At 38.6% G+C, this 22,836-nt stretch overlaps 1 protein-coding gene across 1 annotated transcript; it reads right to left on the minus strand.

Annotated features, from left to right (window-relative positions):
- Positions 1–20,611: 20,611 nt before the first annotated feature.
- LOC122007408 lies at positions 20,612–21,567 on the minus strand. The gene is made up of 2 exons (XM_042563275.1): positions 21,124–21,567; positions 20,612–20,734 (listed from the first exon to the last, which is right to left on the minus strand). Exons 1-2 carry the CDS (start codon positions 21,565–21,567, stop codon positions 20,612–20,614), a joined length of 567 nt encoding a protein of 188 aa, XP_042419209.1.
- Between the last annotated feature and the right edge of the window lie 1,269 nt (positions 21,568–22,836).

Genomic DNA, 22,836 nt, shown 5'->3' on the forward strand with positions numbered 1-22,836 from the left:
TAAACTTCGACAGTTTTTCAAAAGGTGTAGTTAGATTTCTGAATTTATCAAAAAGATCATACTATTTTAGCATTTATCAAATGATGCATCTTTTTATCGTAATTTTCCTATACTACTTTAATATTTAACTGATTTTTTTTTTTCTTTTTTTATTATTTTTCTCTCTTCTCTTTCCTATATACATGTAATGTATCTTCTCTTTCCTTCTTCTTTTTTATCTTCTCTTTGTTTTTTTTTTTTCAATTTTTTTCTCAAACATGTTATAAGAGGTCAAATCCACGTTGGGCATGATATCTCTCCATATCAGACCCACTATCATGCCCAATGTGGGCATGATATAGAGAGATATCAGACCTAACAACAAGGAAAAAAAGAGAGAGATTTAGATTTTTCAACACCTTTAGTCCACTACTAGAAATGTCGAAAATAACAATGAAAAGCATATTTAGACTCCTTGCAATTTTAGAAATCTACAGGACCTGAAATAATTACAATCTGAGGTCTCTAAGTCGATCAATGAGTTTTAACCGAAACTCACTGATGGACCTAGAGAGCTCCGATTGCACCTATTTCAGTTCCTCCATTCTTATTTTTGACATTCCTAGTGGTGGACCAGAGGTTTTGAAAAACCTAAATCTCTCTTTTTTTTTTTGTTATTAGGCCTGATATCTCCCCATATCAGGCCCAATGTGGACCTGATATGGAAGATATCAGGCCTAATAACAAAAATAAAAAAAGGAAAAAAAAATAAAGAAAGAAAGAAAAAGAGATTTAGGTTTTTCAAAATCTCTAGTCCACCACTAGGAATATCGAAAATAATAATGAAGAGCATATTTGGGCTCCTTACAATTTTAGAAATCCACAGGAACTGAAATGTGTGCAATCGGAGCTCTCTAGGTCCATCAGTGGGTTTCGATCAAAACCCACTGATGGACTTAGAGAGCTCTGATTGCACCCATTTCAGTTTTTATGGATTTCTAATATTGCAAGGAGTTAAAATATGCTATCTATTATTTATTTCAACTTCTAAAAGATGTTAAAATATAATAAGAAAGAATCAACAAAACAATCCCTATATATTTTAGGTTTTTAAAATCTCTGGTCCACCACTAGGAATGCCAAAAATAACAATGGAGAACATATTTGAACTCCTTTAATTGCAAAATAAGAAATCCACAGAAACTGAAATGGGTGCAATCGGAGCTCTCTAGGTCCGTTGGGCCTGATATCTGTTCATATCATACCCAATTTGGGCCTAATATCTCCCCATATCAGGCCCAACGTGGACTTGATATGGGAGATATCAGGCCTAATAATAATAAAAAAATAAATAAATAAAAAAGAAAGAAAGAGATATTTAGGTTTTTCAAAACCTCTGGTCTACCACTAGGAATGCCAAAAATAACAATGGAGAGTATATTTGGACTCCTTTCAATTTTAGAAATCCGTAGAACCTGAAATGGCTGCAATATGAGGTTTCTAGGTCGATCAGTGGGTTTCGGTCAAAACCCACTGATGGACCTAGAGAGCTCCGATTGCACCCATTTCAGTTTATGTGGAATTCTAATGTTGCAAGGAGTTAAAATATGCTATCTATTATTTATTTTAACTTCTAAAAGATGTTAAAATATAATAAGAAAGAATCAGTAAAACATTCCCCATACGTTTTAGGTTTTTCAAAACTTCTAGTCCACCACTAGGAATGTCAAAAATAACAATGGAGAGCATATTTAAACTTCTTGCAATTTTAGAAATCCACAGGAACTGAAATGGGTGCAATCGGAGCTCTCTAGGTCCATCAGTGAGTTTTGATTGAAACCCACTGATGGATCTAGAGAGCTTCGATTGCACTTGTTTCAGTTCCAGTGGATTTCTAAAATTGCAAGGAGTGCAAATATATTTTTCATTATTATTTTCGGCATTCCTAGTGGTAGACAAGAGATTTTGAAAAACCTAAATCTCTCTCTCTTTCTTTTTTTATTTTATTATTTTTTTATTATTAGGCCTGATATCTCCCCATATCAGGCCCACGTTGGGCCTGATATGGGGAGATATCAAGCCCACGTTGGGCCTGATATGAAGAGATATCAGGCCCAACGTGGGCCTGATATCTCTTCATATTAAGCCTAATAACAAAAAAAAAGAAAAAAAAAGAGATATAGGTTTTCTAAAACATCTGGTCTACCACTAGAAATGTTGAAAATAATATAAATTACATATTTGGATTTCTTGCAATTTTAGAAATCCACAAGAACTGAAATGACTGCAATCTGAGGTCTCTAGGTCGATCAGTGGGTTTCGGTCAAAACCCACTGATGGACCTAGAAAGCTCCGATTGCACCCATTTCAGTTTATGTGGAATTCTAATGTTGCAAGGAGTTAAAATATGCTATCTATTATTTATTTTAACTTCTAAAAGATGTTAAAATATAATAAGAAAGAATCAGTAAAACATTTCCCATACGTTTTAGGTTTTTCAAAACCTCTGGTCCACCACTAGGAATGTCAAAAATAATAATGGAGAGCATATTTGAACTCCTTACAACATTAGAAATCCACAGGAACTGAAATGGGTGCAATCGGAGCTCTCTAGGTCCATCAGTGGGGTTTCGACCGAAACCTTACTAATGGACCTAGAGAGCTCCAATTGCTAGTGCGGTTTCGACCGAAACCCCACTAATGGACCTAGAGAGCTCCAATTGCACTTATTTCAGTTCTTATGGATTTCTAAAATTGCAAGAAGTCCAAATATGCTCTTTATATTATTTTCAACATTTCTAGTGGTGAACCAGCGGTTTTGAAAAACCTAAATCTCTCTTTCTTTTTTTTCTTTTTTTTTATTAGGCCTGATATGAAGAGATATCAGGCCCACGTCCCAATATGGGCCTGATATCTCCCCATGATATGGGAGATATCAGGCCTAATGTGGGCATGATATGGGAGATATCAGGCCTAATAACAAATAAAAATAAAAATAATAAAAAAAGAAAGAAAGAGAGATTTAGATTTTTTAAAACCTCTGGTCCACCACTAGGAATGCCAAAAATAATAATGGAGAGCATATTTGGACTCCTTTCAATTTTAGAAATCCATATGATCTGAAATGACTGTAATCTGAGGTCTCTAGGTCGATCAGTGAGTTTCGGTCAAAACCCACTTATGGGCCTAGAGAGCTCTAATTGCACCCATTTCAGTTTATGTGGATTTCTAATGTTGAAAGGAGTTAAAATATGCTATCTATTATTTATTTCAACTTATAAAAGATATTAAAATATAATAAGAAAGAATCAGTAAAATAATTCTCATACGTTGGGCCTCATATGATTCATAACAGGCCCACACATGAGGATTTTTGCCAATTCATCATTAATACAATTTTACACCTTCGTAGAAGGGGAAATAAATAATGGATCAGTTTCTGTTGATTTATAGGTTGCAAAGAATTCAAATATGTCATCTATTGATTATTTCGCATTCTCCAAATATATTAAAATGTTATCAAAAAAATCAATTAAACTCTAAACGTTGTGGGCCTAATATGATTTGTATATTAAGCCTATGTTATGCATGCACGCATTGAAAAAAAAAAGAGAAGAAAGAGAAGAGCGGAGATGAAAAATTAGATTGGTTGCATGCATAGAAGAAAATAAATAGAAGAGAGTGAGAAACGACAGTGAAAAAAAAATCAGATTTGTCAGAAGGATAAAATAGGAAATGCACTTAAAAAGGTACGTTCTTTGGTAAATACCAAAGTAGCGTACGCTTTTTGATAAATTTAAATCTCTCTCTGCGCCTTTTGGTAAATTGTCGAAAAAATTTCCTCCATTTCCGTAGTACCGATTCTAGGGAGACTGTTGATATGATAATTTCATATTTTTTTAGTTGCAAATAAATTTCATGTGAATAACCAACATAACTTATGTTGTTTCAAATGCATGAATAATCAAAACGGTAAATCTTACCGTGAAATAATTACAAGATTGAACAGTCCATTTATCCCCAAACCAAATTCCTCACTAGAGAATGTTCTTCACTTGCGAAGCATCAAGTCGAACCACATTCTTGTTGCTTGGACGTTTATATAAAGGGAATGGTGGGAAGTTGTGCCCACTATCATTGCACACGTTGCATGTCTACTATCAATATCTTTCACTCATTCAAATCAAGCCATAAAAATCATATAAAAATATACAATTCATGCTTAAATAAAAAATAGTTCATGCAACAATAAACATACTAAGTGATTAAAATTAACAAAATTATTATATTTTACATAGTTGCTCATTAAAATAAATTAAAAATATTAATATTTTATATTGATCCTAATTAAATTATTTATATCTATATAAAAATTTTAATCTCTCATAATGACTATTATATCAAAAGCATATTCAATATTTTCAATCAATATAATTATTTACAATCATATTTTATGTACTTAAAAAAAATTGATCGACTAGTGAATAAATATCAAAAATATAAATCTATTTTAATTTTACTTTTTAGCTAGAATTTATTTATTTTAGTCACTCACTTTCCTAGTCATATTTCATACATTGAATCATCTATAGTCATTAGGATAAATGCTAAAGTAACATACTCTAGCTAAAATTTCAAGTAGACAGCTAAATAGTCATTCAGGGTACAATTAAGATTAACTTATAATCTCAATGGTCTCATATAGTAAAAAAAATAAGGATAAATTGTCCTACTACCCTCATTGTTGTTATAACACATATGGTATGCATCACATGTTACAATGTTATTATCTTTACTAATAAAAAGTGCATTTTTTTAAAAAAAAATTAAAGTCATACTAATTTTGATCTAAATATTCCCAATGTCTAATCCTGAATTTAACTTACGAATTTCAATGAGGTTTAATAAACGGTGGATTTATTTACTCCGATTATTATCAATTTTACAAATGATCTCATCTTGATATTACTGTCAAGGTGACCTTAGCTTATAGGAGTCTTCATTCACAACTTCATTAGTTGTCTCATAAGCAATGATTTTACCTATATTTATACTTAACAAATAGAGATGATTGTCCATTTGAGATGTCCAACTCAATCAACCAACATGCTCACCGAGACTTATCCAAATGTAACATTAACATATACACTAAATATATCATGACATTTCACAATTAAACATATTACAATATTTGATTGTCATTACAATATATTACATTATATGAAGTCACAAAGATTTCACATGTCATTGAAATGACTCTTTAGTCAATGACTTAATAAAAGGATATGTAGGAATATATTCAAGAACTACTTTTTTCTTGTCAATTATATCTCTTACAAAATTATACTTAATAGATATATACTTATTTTTACTGTGATATTTGGATTTCTTAGAAAAAGCTATGACAGCTTTATTATCATAGTAAACTTTCCAACAATCCCCCCCTCAAACAAAGGACCATAGGCTTCCCACGTCCGATCCTCGACCCACCAGGTCTTCCTGCCCCTCGGTCCACCCGACCTACTAGGACTTCATTGCCTAGTCGCAACTAGGATTTCCTGCCTGGTGTCTGGTCCTCTTGATCCCAACATAGGAGCCCTCACTTTCTTTGTTCGAGGTCAATATTGTACCCACATGGCTCAATCAGACCATAGCTCTTGTGCACAGTCAGTGGTTAAATCTTCTGACAGTTCGGGCCTGATACCAATTGTACGATCGAAAATAATTTAGATATCTCCACAATAGCATAATATTGTCCACTTTGGCCCTAGACCCTCATGACTTTGCTCTTGGGCTCTCCCTAAAAGGCCTCATGCCAATATAGATATCTTTTCTCTTATAAACCCATGATATTTCCCATGTGTTTTCAATATAGGACTATGTTTGCAACCTTGCAACCCCAATAGTTTCAAGAGCATTTTTAACCAGACAGCTTCTTGCACAGCCACATACTCAACTTTAATTATTGATGGCGCTACACAAACTTATTTCTTGTTGTTCCATGAGATGACACCACCATTTAACAAGAAGATATTGTTAGATGTGGATTTTCTATCATCAAGGTTCCCTACCTAATTTGTATCTATGTAGCCCTTTAAATTCATATTATATCCTTAGAAATAGAGACAATAATGTATTGTCTTTTTAAGATATTTGCATATCTTCTTCACCTCTTTCTAGTGTCTCGATCTTGGGATTGACCGAAAACGGTTAACTAAACCAACAGCATAGCTGATATAAGGACATGTACATAACATAGTATACATTAAACTATCAATAACACTTATATATGGTTTTTTTTTCATCTCGACTATTTTCTGGGGAGTCTTGGGACACAAACTTTTACTCAAAATAGTACTTCTCACTACAAGTGTTTGTTCAATATTGTAATTTGATATATAAAGTGTTGTAGCATCTTAGTAATATAAGTCTCTTGAGACAAATTCAAAAGTCTTTTTTGATCAATATCTCAAGACCTTTACTCCTAAAATATACTCAGCTTTTCTCATATCTATTATGTCAAATTGTTATGAAAGTCATAATTAAACTTCTATCACAAACTTTATACATGTATGACTATTAACATATCATCAACATATAATGATAAGATAACAAACTTTCTTTTTTCCTTTCTTATATAAATACAATGATCCTCATTAATCATTTCAAAATTATAAGATAAAATAATTTCATTAAATTGTATGTTCCATTGTCTTGATGTTTACTTTATACTATATATAGACTTTTTAAACTTACATATGTTATTCTTTTGGCTTTTAGTAATGTAACCTTCTAGTTATGTCATATATATTTTCTCAACAAGCTTACCATTAAGAAAAGTTGATTTTGTTGGTGTAGGGGTACCCTAGAATTGAACCTATGTTTTGATATTGTAAAAAGTTCAAATTAAGTTATGTTGTGATCTAATATATTGATCAAGTGTGTAGGTTGCTCAACTTGAAAAGTTTTAGTAGGTCAGTTAGACCAGATACTAAGCAATGGAAGTCTCGACAGATTATGGAAACTATACAGGAAGTCCAAATGGGTCAAGTGCACCAGACATCTAGCAGATAGATTTGATATGTCAAAGAGGATTAGATATTGAATCAGGAGAAAGCTCTGACAGGCCGATTAGATGTTGAACAGATGAAGTCCAAACATGTCTAGAGGACCAGATGTTTGGCGGATAAGTTGAGGTAAACTCTTAGAGTTGAGTGGTTCTTCTAAGAAGAAGAATAGTGAGGTTGTGTCCCAGTCAAAACAAACCTTAGGCGTTGATCCGACTCAAGAAACCAACGTAGGTTTTTAAGTTAAAATTAACATAGTCCTTTCTATCTATCTTATTCATGCATTTCTATATATGTTTCTAATTCTGTTTACAGGATTATTATTTGTATTATATCTGTACTAACTTTGTTTTACAGAAAAGTAAAATTTTCATCGACTGAGGGGTTCAGTGACTAAACAAAATCCAAGTGAATAAGCACAAGCATATCGATCTGAATCTCCTCAAAGAAGGAAAGACTGGTTTAGTCAACTAGTCAAAGGGATCAGTCGACCAAACCCCATATGAAAAGAAAAATCAGATATGATCGGATCACGTAGGGAAGAAAACCCTTGGGGACCAATTGACTGAACGGAGTTCAATCGATCGAAAACTTGAATTTCGTGGAATCGATCAAATTGGATCCAAGCAAGTAAGGAAAGGAGTGAGGACCAATCGCCTAATAGATGTTTAGTCGACTGAATGATTTTCAATCGACTGGAAGAGGCTTATAAAAGAAGCCTCAAAATCTGAGGCTCAATATCCATTCTCTCTATGCTCCATCTCATTTTTTGTTGCTTCTATTCATGTAAGATCTACTATTACGACATCATGAGGAACACTAACAACCTACGCTTGATCTATAATCTCCACGTTGTCAGTATACTTTTCTTATTTGCATTTAATTAAGGAAATAATAGTATTGTTAGTATTATTTTCCTTGATTGTACAAGCTTGCTTCTTCTCCAAAAGTTTTCAGAAAAAAGAGCTATAGTGGATTTTCCATCTTAAAGCGATTAAGAATCACAGATCTTGGAGTAGTAGTTGTTGGACTACGAACCAAGTAAAAAAGAACTTCTTCTTCTATATTTGTATTTACTTATTCCACTGCTATTTTGTTTTAAGAAAAGAAGAGTTTTTAAATGAACAAGATTCACCCCCCTCTTATCTCATCTATTTCAATCCAACAATTGATATCAGAGGAATGTTGCTCTAAAAAGACTTGACAGTTTTTAAAGATTATATTTTTTAAAATATTATTTTTTCTCTTAAAAAAATTCATTCTTTACAACATTCTTTTTATCTTATTAATTTTTCTTCCTATTGTACTATTTATCCCAAGATAAAGTTTTGAAAATTTTTAGTATGTATTATTTCGCAAGTATGACAAGTTTTCATCAAGAATAACATAGCACTGTTTGCCCACCGCTCTTTAACGGAGAAGACTTTAACTACTAGAAATAGAGGATGGAGTGTTTTCTTAAATCCAACATCAACGTGTGGTCTAGTACCAAGAGAGAGTACAGCACCAAGCAAACTTGGAAAACTACTAAATTCTGATAAATGGAATCCAAAAAAAAAGAAGAAGGTCTAAGTTGACTACAAAGCAATGAATACACTTTAATATGTGCTTACAAAAGAAGAACTCAACTGGGTTGATCCCTTTAAAAGCCCAAAGAACTATGGGACAAACAAGTCAAGTTTCATGAAGGAACAAATGACTCTAAGGTAATGAAGCGTGATTCACTATTGAATCAATTATTTCATTGTAAAGTGCTAGATGGAGAAACCGATAATCAACTACAGTTGAGGATAAAGGACATCCTAAATAGACTTCACCTGATTGGATATAAAATTTGAAAAGCATGACATCATAAGCTATGCCCTAAAAGCCTTCTCTCAAAACTCTTTATGGGCATTTATGGTAAATACGTATAAAGTTTCCAAAGATCTTTTTTTTAATTAAATTAGATAAAATATTTTATGAATTAGAATTACATGAGTAGGCAACTCGAATCAAACCGAGAAAGGTATTAGCTTATTTGTAAAACAAAATAGAAGCAAAGAAACCAAGTCTAAATCCTAGCTGGAACAAGAGTTCGAAAGTGAGTCAGACTCAAATTCAAATAATAAAGAAGAAATAGTAAATATGGACCAAAAGATGTTCATTAAGAAGAAAAAGTTTTCTAAAAGTGGTTTGAAAAAGGTTGTACAAAACAATTCGAATAAACCTAAATCGGAGGTAACATGCTATGGTTGCAATGCAAAAGATCATTACAAGTACGAATGCCCTAACCTAAACGAGGAGAACCCTAAGAAATCAAGAAGGAAGAAAGCACGCAAGGCTACTTGAGACAAGTCATCTTTGGAGGAGTCGGATGCGAAAAACCGAAGCAGTTGAGCTTCATGGCAGTTATGGCAAGAAATGATACATCCAAGTTTGAGTCTGAGTCAAGCCAAGGAACTGAGTCCCAATCTGAGTCAAGACACGGATTTGTATCCGTTTTAAAAGGACGAGATGAGGAATCCAAAGGCATGGACCAATAGATACTGGACAGTGGATGTTCTAAATATATGACCGGAGATAAATAAAAATTTATAAATATAAAATTTAAGAATCTAGGATTAATAGATTTTGAGAACAATGATAAACTTAAGATAATTGGAATAGATAATATTTAATTAAAGTCAAATTTATTAATTAAAAAATTTATTTGTTGAAAGTTTTGACTTTAATCTTCTTATTATAAGTCAACTTAATACTGTTTTGTAATTAAGTTTTTGTCTTTTGAATGTTTAATAAATCACGTTGAATGTCTCCCTATATTGCTTAAGGGATTTAGGAAAAATAGTATTTACTCAATAAACTTACTTTGGCCCTCACTAAAGTGTCATTTGACACAAAAAGAGGAAACATGATTTTAGCATAGAAGACTAGCCTATATCTATGTTAGAAATATATTAAAATCAAGTAAAATTATATTAGTTAGAGGATTACCCAAACTAGAAGTTCTAGAAAACAAAATTTATAATACTTGTCAATAAGAAAGATAAACTAAGTCAACATATTAATTAGCTAACCAGAACTAATATTATACTTGAACTACTGCATCTAGATTTATGTGACTTTCATGGAATTAAGTCAATTAATGGAAACTTATATTGCTTAGTTATAATCGATTATTACTTTAGATATATTTGGATAAAATTATTAACACATAAAAGTGAAACATTTGAGATATTTAATAATTTTTGTAAACAAATAGAAAATGATAAAAACTTAAAACTTAAAAAATTAGAAGTGATAATGATGGTGAATTTAAAAAATCAAAAATTAACAAACTTATATATAGAAAATGGATATCATCACGAATTCTCATGCCCTAAAACACCTCAACAAAATGGAATATAGTATAAAGAAAAAAATAGAACTTTACAAGAGACGGCTAGATCTATGTTAAATGAATACAATCTACCAAACTACTTTTTGGTTGAAGCCGTTAATACAATATGTTACATTCAAAATTCAAAATTCAAAATAGAATTATAATAAATAAATTATAAAATAAAACACTCTATGAAATCTATTTCAATAAAATACCCAATATAAAATATTTAAGAGTATCTGGATGTAATATACATATTTTAAATACCAAAGACTATCTTGGAAAATTTATATCAAAAACTCAAAAAGAAATCTTCCTAGGATACTCATCTAATAGTAGGGCTTATAGTGTATATAATAAGTTAATTAACATAAAAAGTTGGAAAAAAAATCACTAATGCAACATTTGATGAAAATTATTTCTCTAAGGAATCCAACTTAAATCAAGAAAAAGAAGACCTATTAAATTTCGAGAAAACAAATAATGAATTAATAGAAGTTAGTCAAAATATAAATCAACAAGAAGAAGAAACACAAAATCAACAAGAATGACAAAATGAACAAGAAAAAGAACTTAACCCAAGAACATTGAGAACAAATTCAAACCATCCAATTGAATAAATTTGTGGTGACCTAGATTTAAGAGTTAAAACTCGATCAACCTTTAGAATATAAGTTAAATAGCCCTAATTTCTAAAATTAAACCTAAAATCATAGATAAAGCACTGTTTAATCTTAACTAGGTGATTGCAATACAAGAAGAGTTAAACCAATTTGAAAGAAATGAAACATGAGACTTAGTGCCTCTACCTAAAAATAAATCATTATAGACACTAAATGGGTAAGGCTCTTTCTACTAGGTGCATACTTATTGATAAAATTAATCCATTTAATTTCAAATATTGATGGTATTGGTAAAACTTTAAAGTTCAAACTGTTAACCATATGATATTCAAGTAACTTCTGCATATCCCTGCTGTAAATTCTTTGTTTGCAAGTACAAGGAGCTTTGAGGACAGAGGAATTGTTAAACTATTTTGTTTTGGATTTTCAATTGTCCTCTTCTTCAGTCTCCACATTGACTTTCATATAGACTAGTTCATGTTCTTTTATGTGAAGTGGATAGTTGCAGGAATTGCATTATCGAAAAAATGATAGCTATGTGAAGTTAGAAAAATTGTATGTACAAAATTTCGTAGAACTCTAAACAACAGTTCATTATGTTGATGGTAACAAGTATAGTTAAAGAGAAATGAAAATAAATCTACTGGCTATGTAACAAACTAAATGATCATCTCATTCTCATGACTGTACAGTTTGATTAGTATCTTTTGTTTTTGCCAATTTGAGAAGGGATGAACTGTAACACTACAATTGTAAAATATCAAATTATTACCTTGATTCACGTTCCTTATATATGTATCAGGCTAAGTTTGTCACTTCAAAATTTCTTTTAGAAGTAACAAAAACTCTTAACGGTGAATATTTCAGAAGTTGTTAACCTATGTCAAAGTAATTTGCATCACTTAGAGAGCAAGCAGAAAGAGTAACTTAAAAAATAGATTTTAAACTGATAGACACGTTGAGCTTACAACATTTTTTAGTTTAAATGTTGTTTGGTATTATCCAAACTCATCCTACTGGATGTCTTAGTCAACATGAAAGTCAGTCTTTGCCATAAGGCCACTTGTTTTCAACATACTATTCTATTTGTTAGATTTGGCCAATCTGGATTCCTCATGTAAGATGTTAGATCCTGTTGTTTCTAATAAAGCCGAGAAGTATAACAAAAGCAAAAGTACTAAATTATCACATTTGAATTATCGTGATATTCTAAAATTTTGATTAAACTATTACTGCTATTATATTTTCAATTTAATATGCCTGACTATTTTCAGTATTGTGCTTGATGAACTTATCTTAATGATTTGTTTGTTTCCTAAAACAAATTGCACCGGTAACTTGCAGGCAAGACATCAAGGACGTCCCAGTTCATAAGATAATATTTTCATCAATTGACAAGCCCAAGCTCCTTAGATAGGTAGAGTGGCTTCTTATGAGAATTAGAATATTTCTTTCTTTTATCTTTCTAGTTCATGCTGCCAATAGATTAGTCATTCAGACAAGTAGCAGTTTGTTCTCAGATAATCCTCTTTTAAGTAGAAATCTCAAGTTATTTCCCATGTGATGACCAATTTTCTTATCATGCGCTTAGCAAAAACATCAATAATTTACTCAAGTTTGATATGTTATTAATACAAACTTGATTTCTACAAACATAGTTTAGTTATAATGTATTGGATTGTTAATTGGGTTTAATGTATTGATTATATGAGCTGTTTCATCTTAATTATAATATAATAATTTTCTTCCTCGTAGATGAATGTGGAAAGAAATTGAAAGTGGAGATTTTTTTTTGCCAAGAAGGATACTCATATTTTTTGAGAAAATACAATATTACCAGAAAAATTCAATCCAAGAAATAAGATATGTTAGAACTAATACATATGTCTAGTATGTAGGGTTTTTTTACTTTTGTGATCCTATCCAGGAGTCGAGTCAACGGAAGCTGGGGAGATTGCGCTCACATTGACTGGATGTAGACCGAAGGTGACGTGGGCTTCCGACAAGTTAAGCCTGCAACCACAAGTCGTTAGTGCCGAGCCAGGGAGGTTCCCCGACGATAGCCCTTCGACGCTCAAGTCAGTCACCGGCGGCAAGTGGATGAAGTAGAGAAGAGAAAAGAGCAGCAGCGTAACTGTAGTTATAGTATTGAAAAACATACCTCCGTCAAATTTTAGAGGTCCTTATATAGGGCTCCCGAGAGGCCCGTGCATGCTTCCCAAGGCGTGCACGATTCTCAGAGCATACCTGGAGAGGATGTGCCAGAAAAGTGTGCATGACGCCATACCTTAACAGCCCGATCATATCCCTGATGTGACAGTGGAAGCTTCCACCGTACAATTCTCTGTCTGACCATGTCACCGACCACGTTGTTTGCCAGTAGAACAAGTTCCCAGAAGGATATCACCAGCTACTCCTTTTGTCTATTACTGGGTCGAGCAGGGGAGCCGCTCGGCCAATCTGTCATCCGGCTGATATCGCGACCGGGCCGAGCGGGATGTCCACTCGGCCAATGGTGATCTGTTATCTTGACTCCGTCCTGTTGAGCGAGGGAGCCATGCCTGCCTGGTCGGGGATGTGTCCACTGTTCGGCCAAGCGGGACGGTCGCTTGACCCCCGTTCCTCCATACTTGAGCCTTTTGAGCATCAGAAGCTCGGTATCTGGCCGAGCTGTTGTATTGTCGGGTCGGGTATTCCCCATGTCGATCTGGCAGATGGATCGCCCGATCGGATGGACTCCTAGGGCGCTGACCACCTTGACCATTTGCCAGGCGGGCCCCACCTTACCACCGGATCACGCGCCTCCCCCTCAAGTCTAGTCGAAGGAGGATACAAGTCCGACTAACTGGACAAGTAGTCTGGTGACCAATCGGCCGATTGGCTAATGGGTTGGTTGCGTCCCGATCGGTTCATGTAAGGCTGATCTCTTAGGCCGTTCGACACACTAAGGACTTATACTTGGGAAATTTCTCCTTCGGCGTCTTCGGATGGATGCGACCTGCGCAGTTAATGCTGTCATCACTTGAATCTCCTCGGAATTCATGCAAATCACCCCCATTAAGGCCGAACACGCACCCACACCCATTAAATGCTGCCTTGTGGGAGGGTGCCACGTGTCGTCACCGCAGCCGCCACACGTCCAAGATGACAGTTGTAGATGTGACCTTTGGCGGTTTGAATTCAACGGCTGGATGTGCGCTCTGATTCCCATGCCCTAGATCGGACGGCTCCAGTCGACCGAGCCATTCTTTATAAAGTCACCGCATACCCTTCTTTTCACCTTGCGTCTTCTTCCCCGATTGCAGCAAGCATTTCCAGTGTGATCAGTATTCCGGCGATCCAGTGCTCCCTGGCGGCGATCTTCTTTCCCTTGTAAGCTTCACCCGTCCCTTCTGTTCTTCAATCCTTCTCGACTCTATTCAATGGATTTTCGGTATTCAGTGGCTTTTTGTACCATGTCGTCTTTGCTTGCTGAAACTTTTATCCCCGTCAATCTTGTTCTTTGATTTTTCTGGCAATGGCGAGTTCATCGCGGTCGTCCGACCCTGCTTCCGATCTCTGGTACAACACCATGGAGACTCGGTTCGACGCGAGCGACGTTGCGAGACTCGTCAACGCCTTTGACATTCCTTCTAACCACGAGATAGTCTTAGCCTCCCCGTCCGATCGGCCCAATGACCCGTTGATTGACACTGTCTGTTTTTTCTGCGAACAATTCATGGTCAGTCTGTGCTTCCCAATCCATCCGTTTATAACCGAAGTCTGCAACTATTTTTGTGTCCCTTTGGCGCAGCTCGCCCCCAACTCTTTTCGCCTCCTATGTGGGGTGGTCGTACTGTTCAAAGTACACGGTATTCCCCTCACGCCTCAGGTATTCCATTACTTCTATTACCCCAAGCAGTCCAAGCTGGATACCTATCTCTTCCAGTCTCGGGTCAACTTGGTTTTCTTCGAAAAAATGTCATCTTCCAATAAACATTGGAAAGATTATTTTTTCTATATGCGTCTCCCTGAGCGGCCGAGCTTCCGTACCAAGTGATAGGTCGGGCTCCCGTCTCAACCGGAGCTGCCGAAATATAAGAGTCGCCTGGACTATCTCCATGCGGCCAACCTGCTGACCGACCAGAAATTCAACATCCATAAGCTGCTTCCAAAGGGGGTGTTGTATACGTTCGGGCTGAGTCTGATCCAGACGAAGCTCCCAAGCAACCTAGGTATGGAATTTTCTCTGCTTTCTTCTTTTGAGTCTAACTGATTCTTTTTTCCTTTTGCATCCGACATCATGATGCGCTCCTTAGCCGTTGGGATTATGAAGGCCAAGCAAGTTGAGATTGAGGCCGCAGCAACAAAGGAGATGGCGAGCCTTGGTCTGACTCCGGTCGACTCTCACGAAGGTGAGAGCTAGGCAACGCTACCTGAAGGAGAGGGAGCTGCCGGTCAGACTCCCCACACAAAACTAGTCGGGGGTTCACTTCCCTCTGAGTCCCAGCCTGCCACCCAAGTCGAGGGCTCGGGATCTTCTGGTGAAGTTCCCTTACTCCAGCGCAAGAGACGCCGCACGACCACCCCATCCCGCTCGGTTACTTCGGTGGTGCACTCTCCCGAGCGGGGTGACACCTCCTCTCCGGTCATTCCTGAGATAGTCGAAGCCATTTCGTCCGATCGGACCCCCTTATTGTCTGATCCGTCGCGGGATCCCATTGTTGCATTGCCTAGCCGCTCTCGACTTTACCTCCGGCTCGGCGACATGTCATGCGGTCTGCGGTTCTCCTTGTCCCGCCTACACAAACCTCCAGCCCTGCAGCTTCTTCTCAATCGGCGTCGAGCGGGCGACGGTCCATCACCGCCATTCTGCACTTGCCCACCAATGACTTACTCGCGTCGAGTGACCATCCTAATACCCATGAGCATCATGTCTACTTTCACGGTCGACTAGCCAAGGTTTAGGAGGAGGCCAGAGGGTGTGCTGCGACGAAGCCCCCCGGGCTGCTCGCCAACAACCACATGCAAATGGCCACCGGCGTAAGTTTTTCATCAATTCATGATTTACCTTCATTCAGCACTAATACTCTTCCGTTCGGATGCAGTATTGGGTGGAGAACATGGTGGTGTGCAACCGCCTGACGCTGGTGGAGGAAGGGCTTAAGAAGCTCAAGATTTCTTGTGGAGCTTCCTCCTCCCAAGGGCTTTCACTTGCCGAGCTGCAAGCCGATCTGGCCAAAATCGAGAAGCTTCTAGAGGCCGAGCAAAAGAAGTCGGTCGATCAGGCCATCATGCTAGGTCGGCTCGAGACTCAGGTGAAAACCTATGACCACAAGATTGAACTGGCCACCAATAGGAAGAACCGGGCCATAGCTGACAGGAGCTGAAGAACCAGGAGGCTCGAAATCTGTCCAAGAAACTCAAGAAGGCGGAGGATTTTCTGGTCACCGAGTGGGACTGTTGTTCAGCTAAGGAGGTTGAGCTTCAAGGTCAGGTGAAGTGCCTTGAAGGGGCTCTGGAGGCCTCTCGTTGTAGGTGCAGCGGAGGCCGGCAAGAGGGGGTGAATTGCTAAAAACAAAAATAAACTATAACCTCCTCGGATTTTAACTCAGAAAAGCAATAGTAAAATAATAACAAAGAAAGAAATAGAAATTAAGCAGAAGATAGGAATTTAACCTGGTTACAACCAAGAGGGTTGTTAATCTAGGGCAGTGACAAAAGCGCAGTAGAAGATCTCCTTTTGCTAAAGGCGGAGAAGCCTTTTACACTTTGAAGCTTAGAACTATTGCTAGGAACGACTATACAATGATTGCTTGAGTTGTATTGAATTCTTAGCTCCAGGGGCCTTTAAATAGCCTCTGGAAATCTGATCTCGAGGGTCCAAGGTGCCTCCAATAGGGGTCCAAGGCGCCTCCAAGTGGTGAGCGGATAAAACTTTATCCGCAGCTCGAAACGGTCAGTTTGACCTGTTGAAGGCGCCTTCAAGCTGGAGGCGTCTTCAACAAGCCTGAAGGCGCCTCCAAGTTGGCAGCTCAAATTCCAGCTTGCACCGGAATAGGGCTCACCCGAACCCAATTCCCGGCCTTCTCCTCGAGCAGTCTTCCTCCCCGGCTTAACGTCCCTCCAAAGCCGCGCACGTTCTTCTCGCCCACCGGTGTACTCTTCCGCAGCTCTCTCGTCCTTCGGACGCACCAAGCCCGTCGGCTCCCTTCCCGTGCCGTCCTTCTCGCTAGCTGCGTCTTCCGCTCAACTTCCTGCGCTCCTAAGCTCCTGCACACTTAGACACAGGGATCAAACACAAAACATGACCTAACCAACTTGGTTGATCACATCAAAACTACCACAGGGTCCAACAATCTCCCCCTTTTTGATGTGCATCAACCCAAGTTCAAGTTAGGGTAAAAACAGACACAAAAAGTAATTTTAAAGAAAAATTACTAAACTAGCATGTTAAGCATAAGTTTTGCAATAAATAAAATTGTAACACATTTTAGAAAAATATTAAAATTTTAAACTTTCTAACTCCCCCTTAACTTTTCCCTATCTCCTTAACTTGTAACCTTTCTCTCCCCTTTTGATCACAGCAAAAAACGGGGTGATAACTCAAAAAATAATTTAGAAAAATTTCTAAGTAAGAATGAGGTTTTTGAAAAAAATTTCTAAGTCAAATAAATTTTTGAATTTAAAAAAAAAATTCAAGTCAAATGAATTTTTGAATTTTGCAAGGAAAAATTAATTTTTAAAAATAATTCTTAGTAAAAATAATTGAGATTTAAAAAAATTCCTAAGAGAGAAAAAAAATCTATGACTTTTTCACAATAATTTCTAAGTCAAAATCGATTCTTTTTTAGAATTTTTCAAAAATATTTGAAAAACTTTCAAAGCATTATTTAATTTCAATTTTAATGCTTTTATCAAAAAATTAATTAAACATTTTCATTTCGATATTTCGGCTTCCAGGTCGTGGTGAGGCACTAGGTCTTCTTGGTTATTGGAGCAACAACCATTTCCTTAGACAAAGCTTCCATAAAAAAAATTCAAAGTTTAATTTTCTTACTGTAAGCTTTAAATGAATTAATTTAGTACAGATTTCGGAACCCAATAGAGGTTCCTTCCTACATGGTTATTCAAAAATTTAGGGGGTACATGATTTTTGGGCACTTTTCTAAGTTGACCCTGGTGTTTTCTAATGTACCAATTTAATTTTCCATAAATTCTTAATTTTGATTTAGGAAATTTATTTAAGCATGCATCATGATATTTCAATTTCTCAATTTCAACTTTTAATTTTTCATTTTCTAACTTTAAATTATCATACTTTTCTACTGGGCATGCTTTTTCAAGGATCAATTTCAATTCAGTATTTTCTTTTTCTAATTGATCTAATTCTTTTGACAGAGACTTGATAAATTTAAAAGACTGAGTCGGGGTTAGATTGCGTACCTTACTTACCTGATCTGGTGACGCTTCCCCTTCACTGCTGCTCTCTTCTTCTGATTTTCCTCCCCTTTCATCGATGCTCATATCTGAGCTAGACGTTTCTTCTAGCTGATGGTTGGCCATCAGTGCTATTCCCGAGAATTCTTCGACTTCTGATTCGGAGGACGACGAATCATCCCACGTGGCCTTTAGGTTGTGTTTGGGTCAAGCTGAATTCTTGCTCCTTTCCTTATCCTTCTGTTTGCTCTTCAATTTTGGGCAGTCCTCCTTGATGTACTCTTCTTCGTTGCAGTTGTAGCAACGAATCGTCATTTTGTTTCGTTGATGCCTCTGCGATCTAAACTTATTAGTATTAAAAAATTTATTAAAGCGTCTTACCAGTAGTGCCGCTTCGAATTCGTCGACCGAGACTTCTGAGTCAGAACCGTTTATTTTTGCCTTTAAGGCAATGTTCTGACTGGTCTTCTCCACTCCATTGGGCTCTGCAACTCGAGATTCGTGAAGTTCAAAGGTAGAAAACAATTGTTCTAAAGTACTTACCTCGAAGTCCTTAGAGATGTAGTACGCATCTACTAAGGAGGCCCAATCGGGAGTTCTCAGGAAAGCGTTGAGCGCGTACCGGATCGAGTCTCGGTTCGTTACTTCTTCTCCAAGGTTATTGAGTTGAGTTATCAGCTCTTTGATCCTCGCTTGGAGTTGCGCTACCTTCTCGCCTTGGTTCATCCGGAGGTTCGTCAACTGGGTCCGGAGGATGTCGCGCCTTGCTAGCTTTGCTTCGGAGGTACCTTCATGAAGCTCCAGCAATTTTTCCCAGAGATCTTTCGCAAAGTCGTAGCTTCCGATCCGATTTACCTCCTGAGGCGGTAGAACGCTGAGTAGGTGGAACTCAGCCTTTCCGTTGGCGACGAAATCTGCTTGCTCCTTTTTCATCCAAGTGTTTTCCTCCTTATCTTTCGGAACTGCATAGTCATATTTCATTATTAAAAGAATGTCAAATTCAGTTTTAAAAAATACCTCCATTTTGCGCTTCCATGTGGCGAAGTCTCCGTCGAACTTCGGGGGATGGACGCTCTGGCCATCGTCTTGATCGTAGTGCTTCAGTTGGCGGTTAGTCCTTCTGAGGCGATTAGGTTCTGATACCAATTGTAGGTGCAACGGAGGCCGACAAGAGGGGGTGAATTGCTGAAAACAAAAATAAACTATACCCTCCTCAGATTTCAACTCAGAAAAGCAATAGTAAAATAATAACAAAGAAAGAAATAGAAATTAAGCAGAAGACAAGAATTTAACCTAGCTACAACCAAGAGGGTTGTAATCCAGGACAGTGACAAAAGCACAGTAGAAGATCTCCTTTTACTGAAGGTGGAGAAGCCTTTTACACTTTGAAGCTTAGAACTATTGCTAGGAACGACTATACAATTGATTGCTTGAGTTGTATTGAATTCCTAGCTCCAGGGGCCTTTAAATAGCCTCTGGAAATCTGATCTCGAGGGTCCAAGGTGCCTCCAATAGGGGTCCAAGGCGCCTTCAAGTGGTGAGCGGATAAAACTTTATCCGCAGCTCGAAACAGTTAGTTTGACTTGTTGAAGGCGCCTTCAACAAGGTTGAAGGAGCCTTTAAGCTGGAGGCGCCTTCAACAAGCCTGAAGGCACCTCCAAGCTGGCAGCTCAAATTCCAGCTTGCTTTCTTCAGCTTCCGACGCTCCGATCTTTTGGGTGATTGCGGCCAATCGAAATAGGGCTCACCCGAATCCAATTTCCGGCCTTCTCCTCGAGCAGTCTTCCTCGCCGGCTTAAAGTCCCTCGAACGCCGCGCACGTTCTTCTCGCCCACCGGTGTACTCTTCCGCTACTCTCTCGTCCTTCGGACGCACCGAGCTCGTCGACTCCCTTCCCGTGCCGTCCTTCTCGCTAGCTGTGTCTTCCGCTCGACTTCCTGCGCTCCTAAGCTCCTACACACTTAGACACAGGGATCAAACACAAAGCAGGACCTAACCAACTTGGTTGATCACATCAAAAGTACCACGGGGTCCAACACTCGTGCTGCGCTGACGGCCTACCAGGAGGCTAAACCGGGCCGCTTCGTGGTCCTGAAGCAACAATACCTCTGCTCGGACCAATTCCTTGTCAAGGCGCCCAATCGGATCATCTAGTTGTTTTAGTTGGCCATCGACGCGACGGTCAACCACCTGAAGGCGAATGGCCATATCCCTGAGGCTTTGCCTGCCAACACCGTCGACCGCGTCCAACTCCTCGACTCTATACCTAACGAAGCCTTTGACTACATTGAGTGAGCGAGGAGTTTGTAGAGAGAAATTTTGGAAAGTCGTGAATGTATCCCTGTCGCTCAGCAGTGTTTGACTTGTTATCAATGAAGTCCTTTTGTAGTTTTTCTTCATATGTTTTTTTGTCTTTGTCTTTTTGCTAGTATCTAACTGTATAGTCCCGAACGGTCGCTATGACCGTATCTTCATTATTGATAAATTCGCTAGGATCATACCTCCTGGGTTTAAGGTCGTCGCTCGACCCTGGGGTTTATAATTGCCGCTCGACTTTGGGGTTTAACGTCGCCGCTCGACGGTCTTTATCCTCTAGGTAGTAGGCGCCCGAGCGGAGCATTTCCACGACCCAGGGAGCCTCCAACTTGGTGACATCGCCAACCGGCTTTACCTTCTTCCACACGAGGTCCCCGACCTGGAACGACCTCGGAATCACCCTCTGATTGTAGCTTTGCCACATTCTTTGCCTGTAGGCCATCAGCCGAATGGCGACCTTGTCACGCGCCTCATCTACCAAGTTTAGCTCCAATAGCCTCCGCTCGGCATTGTCCTCGCTGTAGTTCTGTATCCGATCGGACTCGACTCCGATCCCGATGAGGACGACTGCTTCGCCTCCATACACCAAGTGAAATGGGGTTACTCCCGTGCCTTCCTTAAGGGTCGTACGGATTTTCCATAACACGCCGGGGAACTCATCCACCCAGCTCCCTCCGATGTGGTCGAGCCGAACCCGTAAAATCTGCAAGATCTCTCGATTGACGACTTCAGCATGTCCGTTGCTCCGAGGGTATGCTACGGAGGTGAAGGCCTGCTGAATGTTGTACCCCTCTACCATTCTTTGAGTTTCTGCCCGGCGAACTGTCGACCATTGTCTGAGACGAGTCGACGTGGAATTCTGAACCGACAGATGATATGTTGCCATATGAACTTCTGGACAATCTGTTCGGTTATTCTTGCCAACGGCTTGACTTCGACCCACTTGGAGAAGTAATCCACTGCGACAAGCAAGAACTTCCGCTGACTTGTCGCTATGGGGAAGGGCCCTACGATGTTCATACCCCATTGGTCGAACGGGCATGATATTGTGGAAGCCTTCATTTCTTCAATGGGTCGGTGCGGAAGGTTATGGTACCTCTGGCAGGACAGGCAAGTGGCCACCGTCCGAGCGGCGTCTTCCTGTAAGGTACGTTAAAAATATCCAGCCACCAGAATCTTCCCCGCTAGCGATCGGCCGCCTGGATGTCGTCCGCAGGAGCCTTGATGTACTTCTCACAAAATGTAGTCGATGTTCTCCAAGATGACGCACTTAAGTAGAGGCCGGGAGAAAGCCTTCTTGTAGAGCTGATCTCCGATCATGGTGAAACGACCAGCTCTTCTTCTCAATAAATGGGCTTCTTCCCGATCGAACAGAGTGGCTCCTGATCGAAAAAACTCTGTTATCGCTACCCTCCAATCGATAGGGAAGGTGAGTCCTTCCATCCGATCGATGTGCGCCACCAAAGATACTTGCTCGTCCAGCCGTGCAATGACGGTTGGAGAGAGTGAGCTTGATAGTTTGGCCAGCTCATCCGTCGCTTGGTTCTCTGTTCGGGGGATCTTCTGGATGATTACCTCTTAAAAGTTGGCCTTCAGCTTTTCGAAGGCTTCGGCGTATAGCTTGAGCCACTCGCTGATGATCCCGAATGCTCCAGTTAGCTGCTGAGTGGCTAATTGAGAATTAGAGTGGATCATAACCTTGCTGGCGCCGACATGCCAAGCGGCTTACAGGCAGGCCATAAGTGCTTCGTACTCAGCTTCGTTATTAGTGGCGCGGTATTCTAGCCGGACAGACAACTGCATCCGATCTTCTTGCAGGGAGATAAGAAGTACGCCAATCTCACTCCCTTGCCGAGTGGATGACCCATCCACATATATTTTCCAAATAGAGTTGGCCTCAGGATTTTGTATCTCCATGACGAAATCCGCCAAGGACTGTGCCTTGATGGCCGTTCGGGGTTGGTACTGGATGTCGAATTCATTGAGCTCTGTTATCCACTTGATCAGCCGACCGGATGCCTCCGAGTTAAGAAGAACTCTTCCCAGAGGACTATTAGTCATCACAATA

This window comes from Zingiber officinale, chromosome 7B (assembly GCF_018446385.1).
Source record: "Zingiber officinale cultivar Zhangliang chromosome 7B, Zo_v1.1, whole genome shotgun sequence".
Lineage (NCBI taxonomy): Eukaryota > Viridiplantae > Streptophyta > Magnoliopsida > Zingiberales > Zingiberaceae > Zingiber > Zingiber officinale.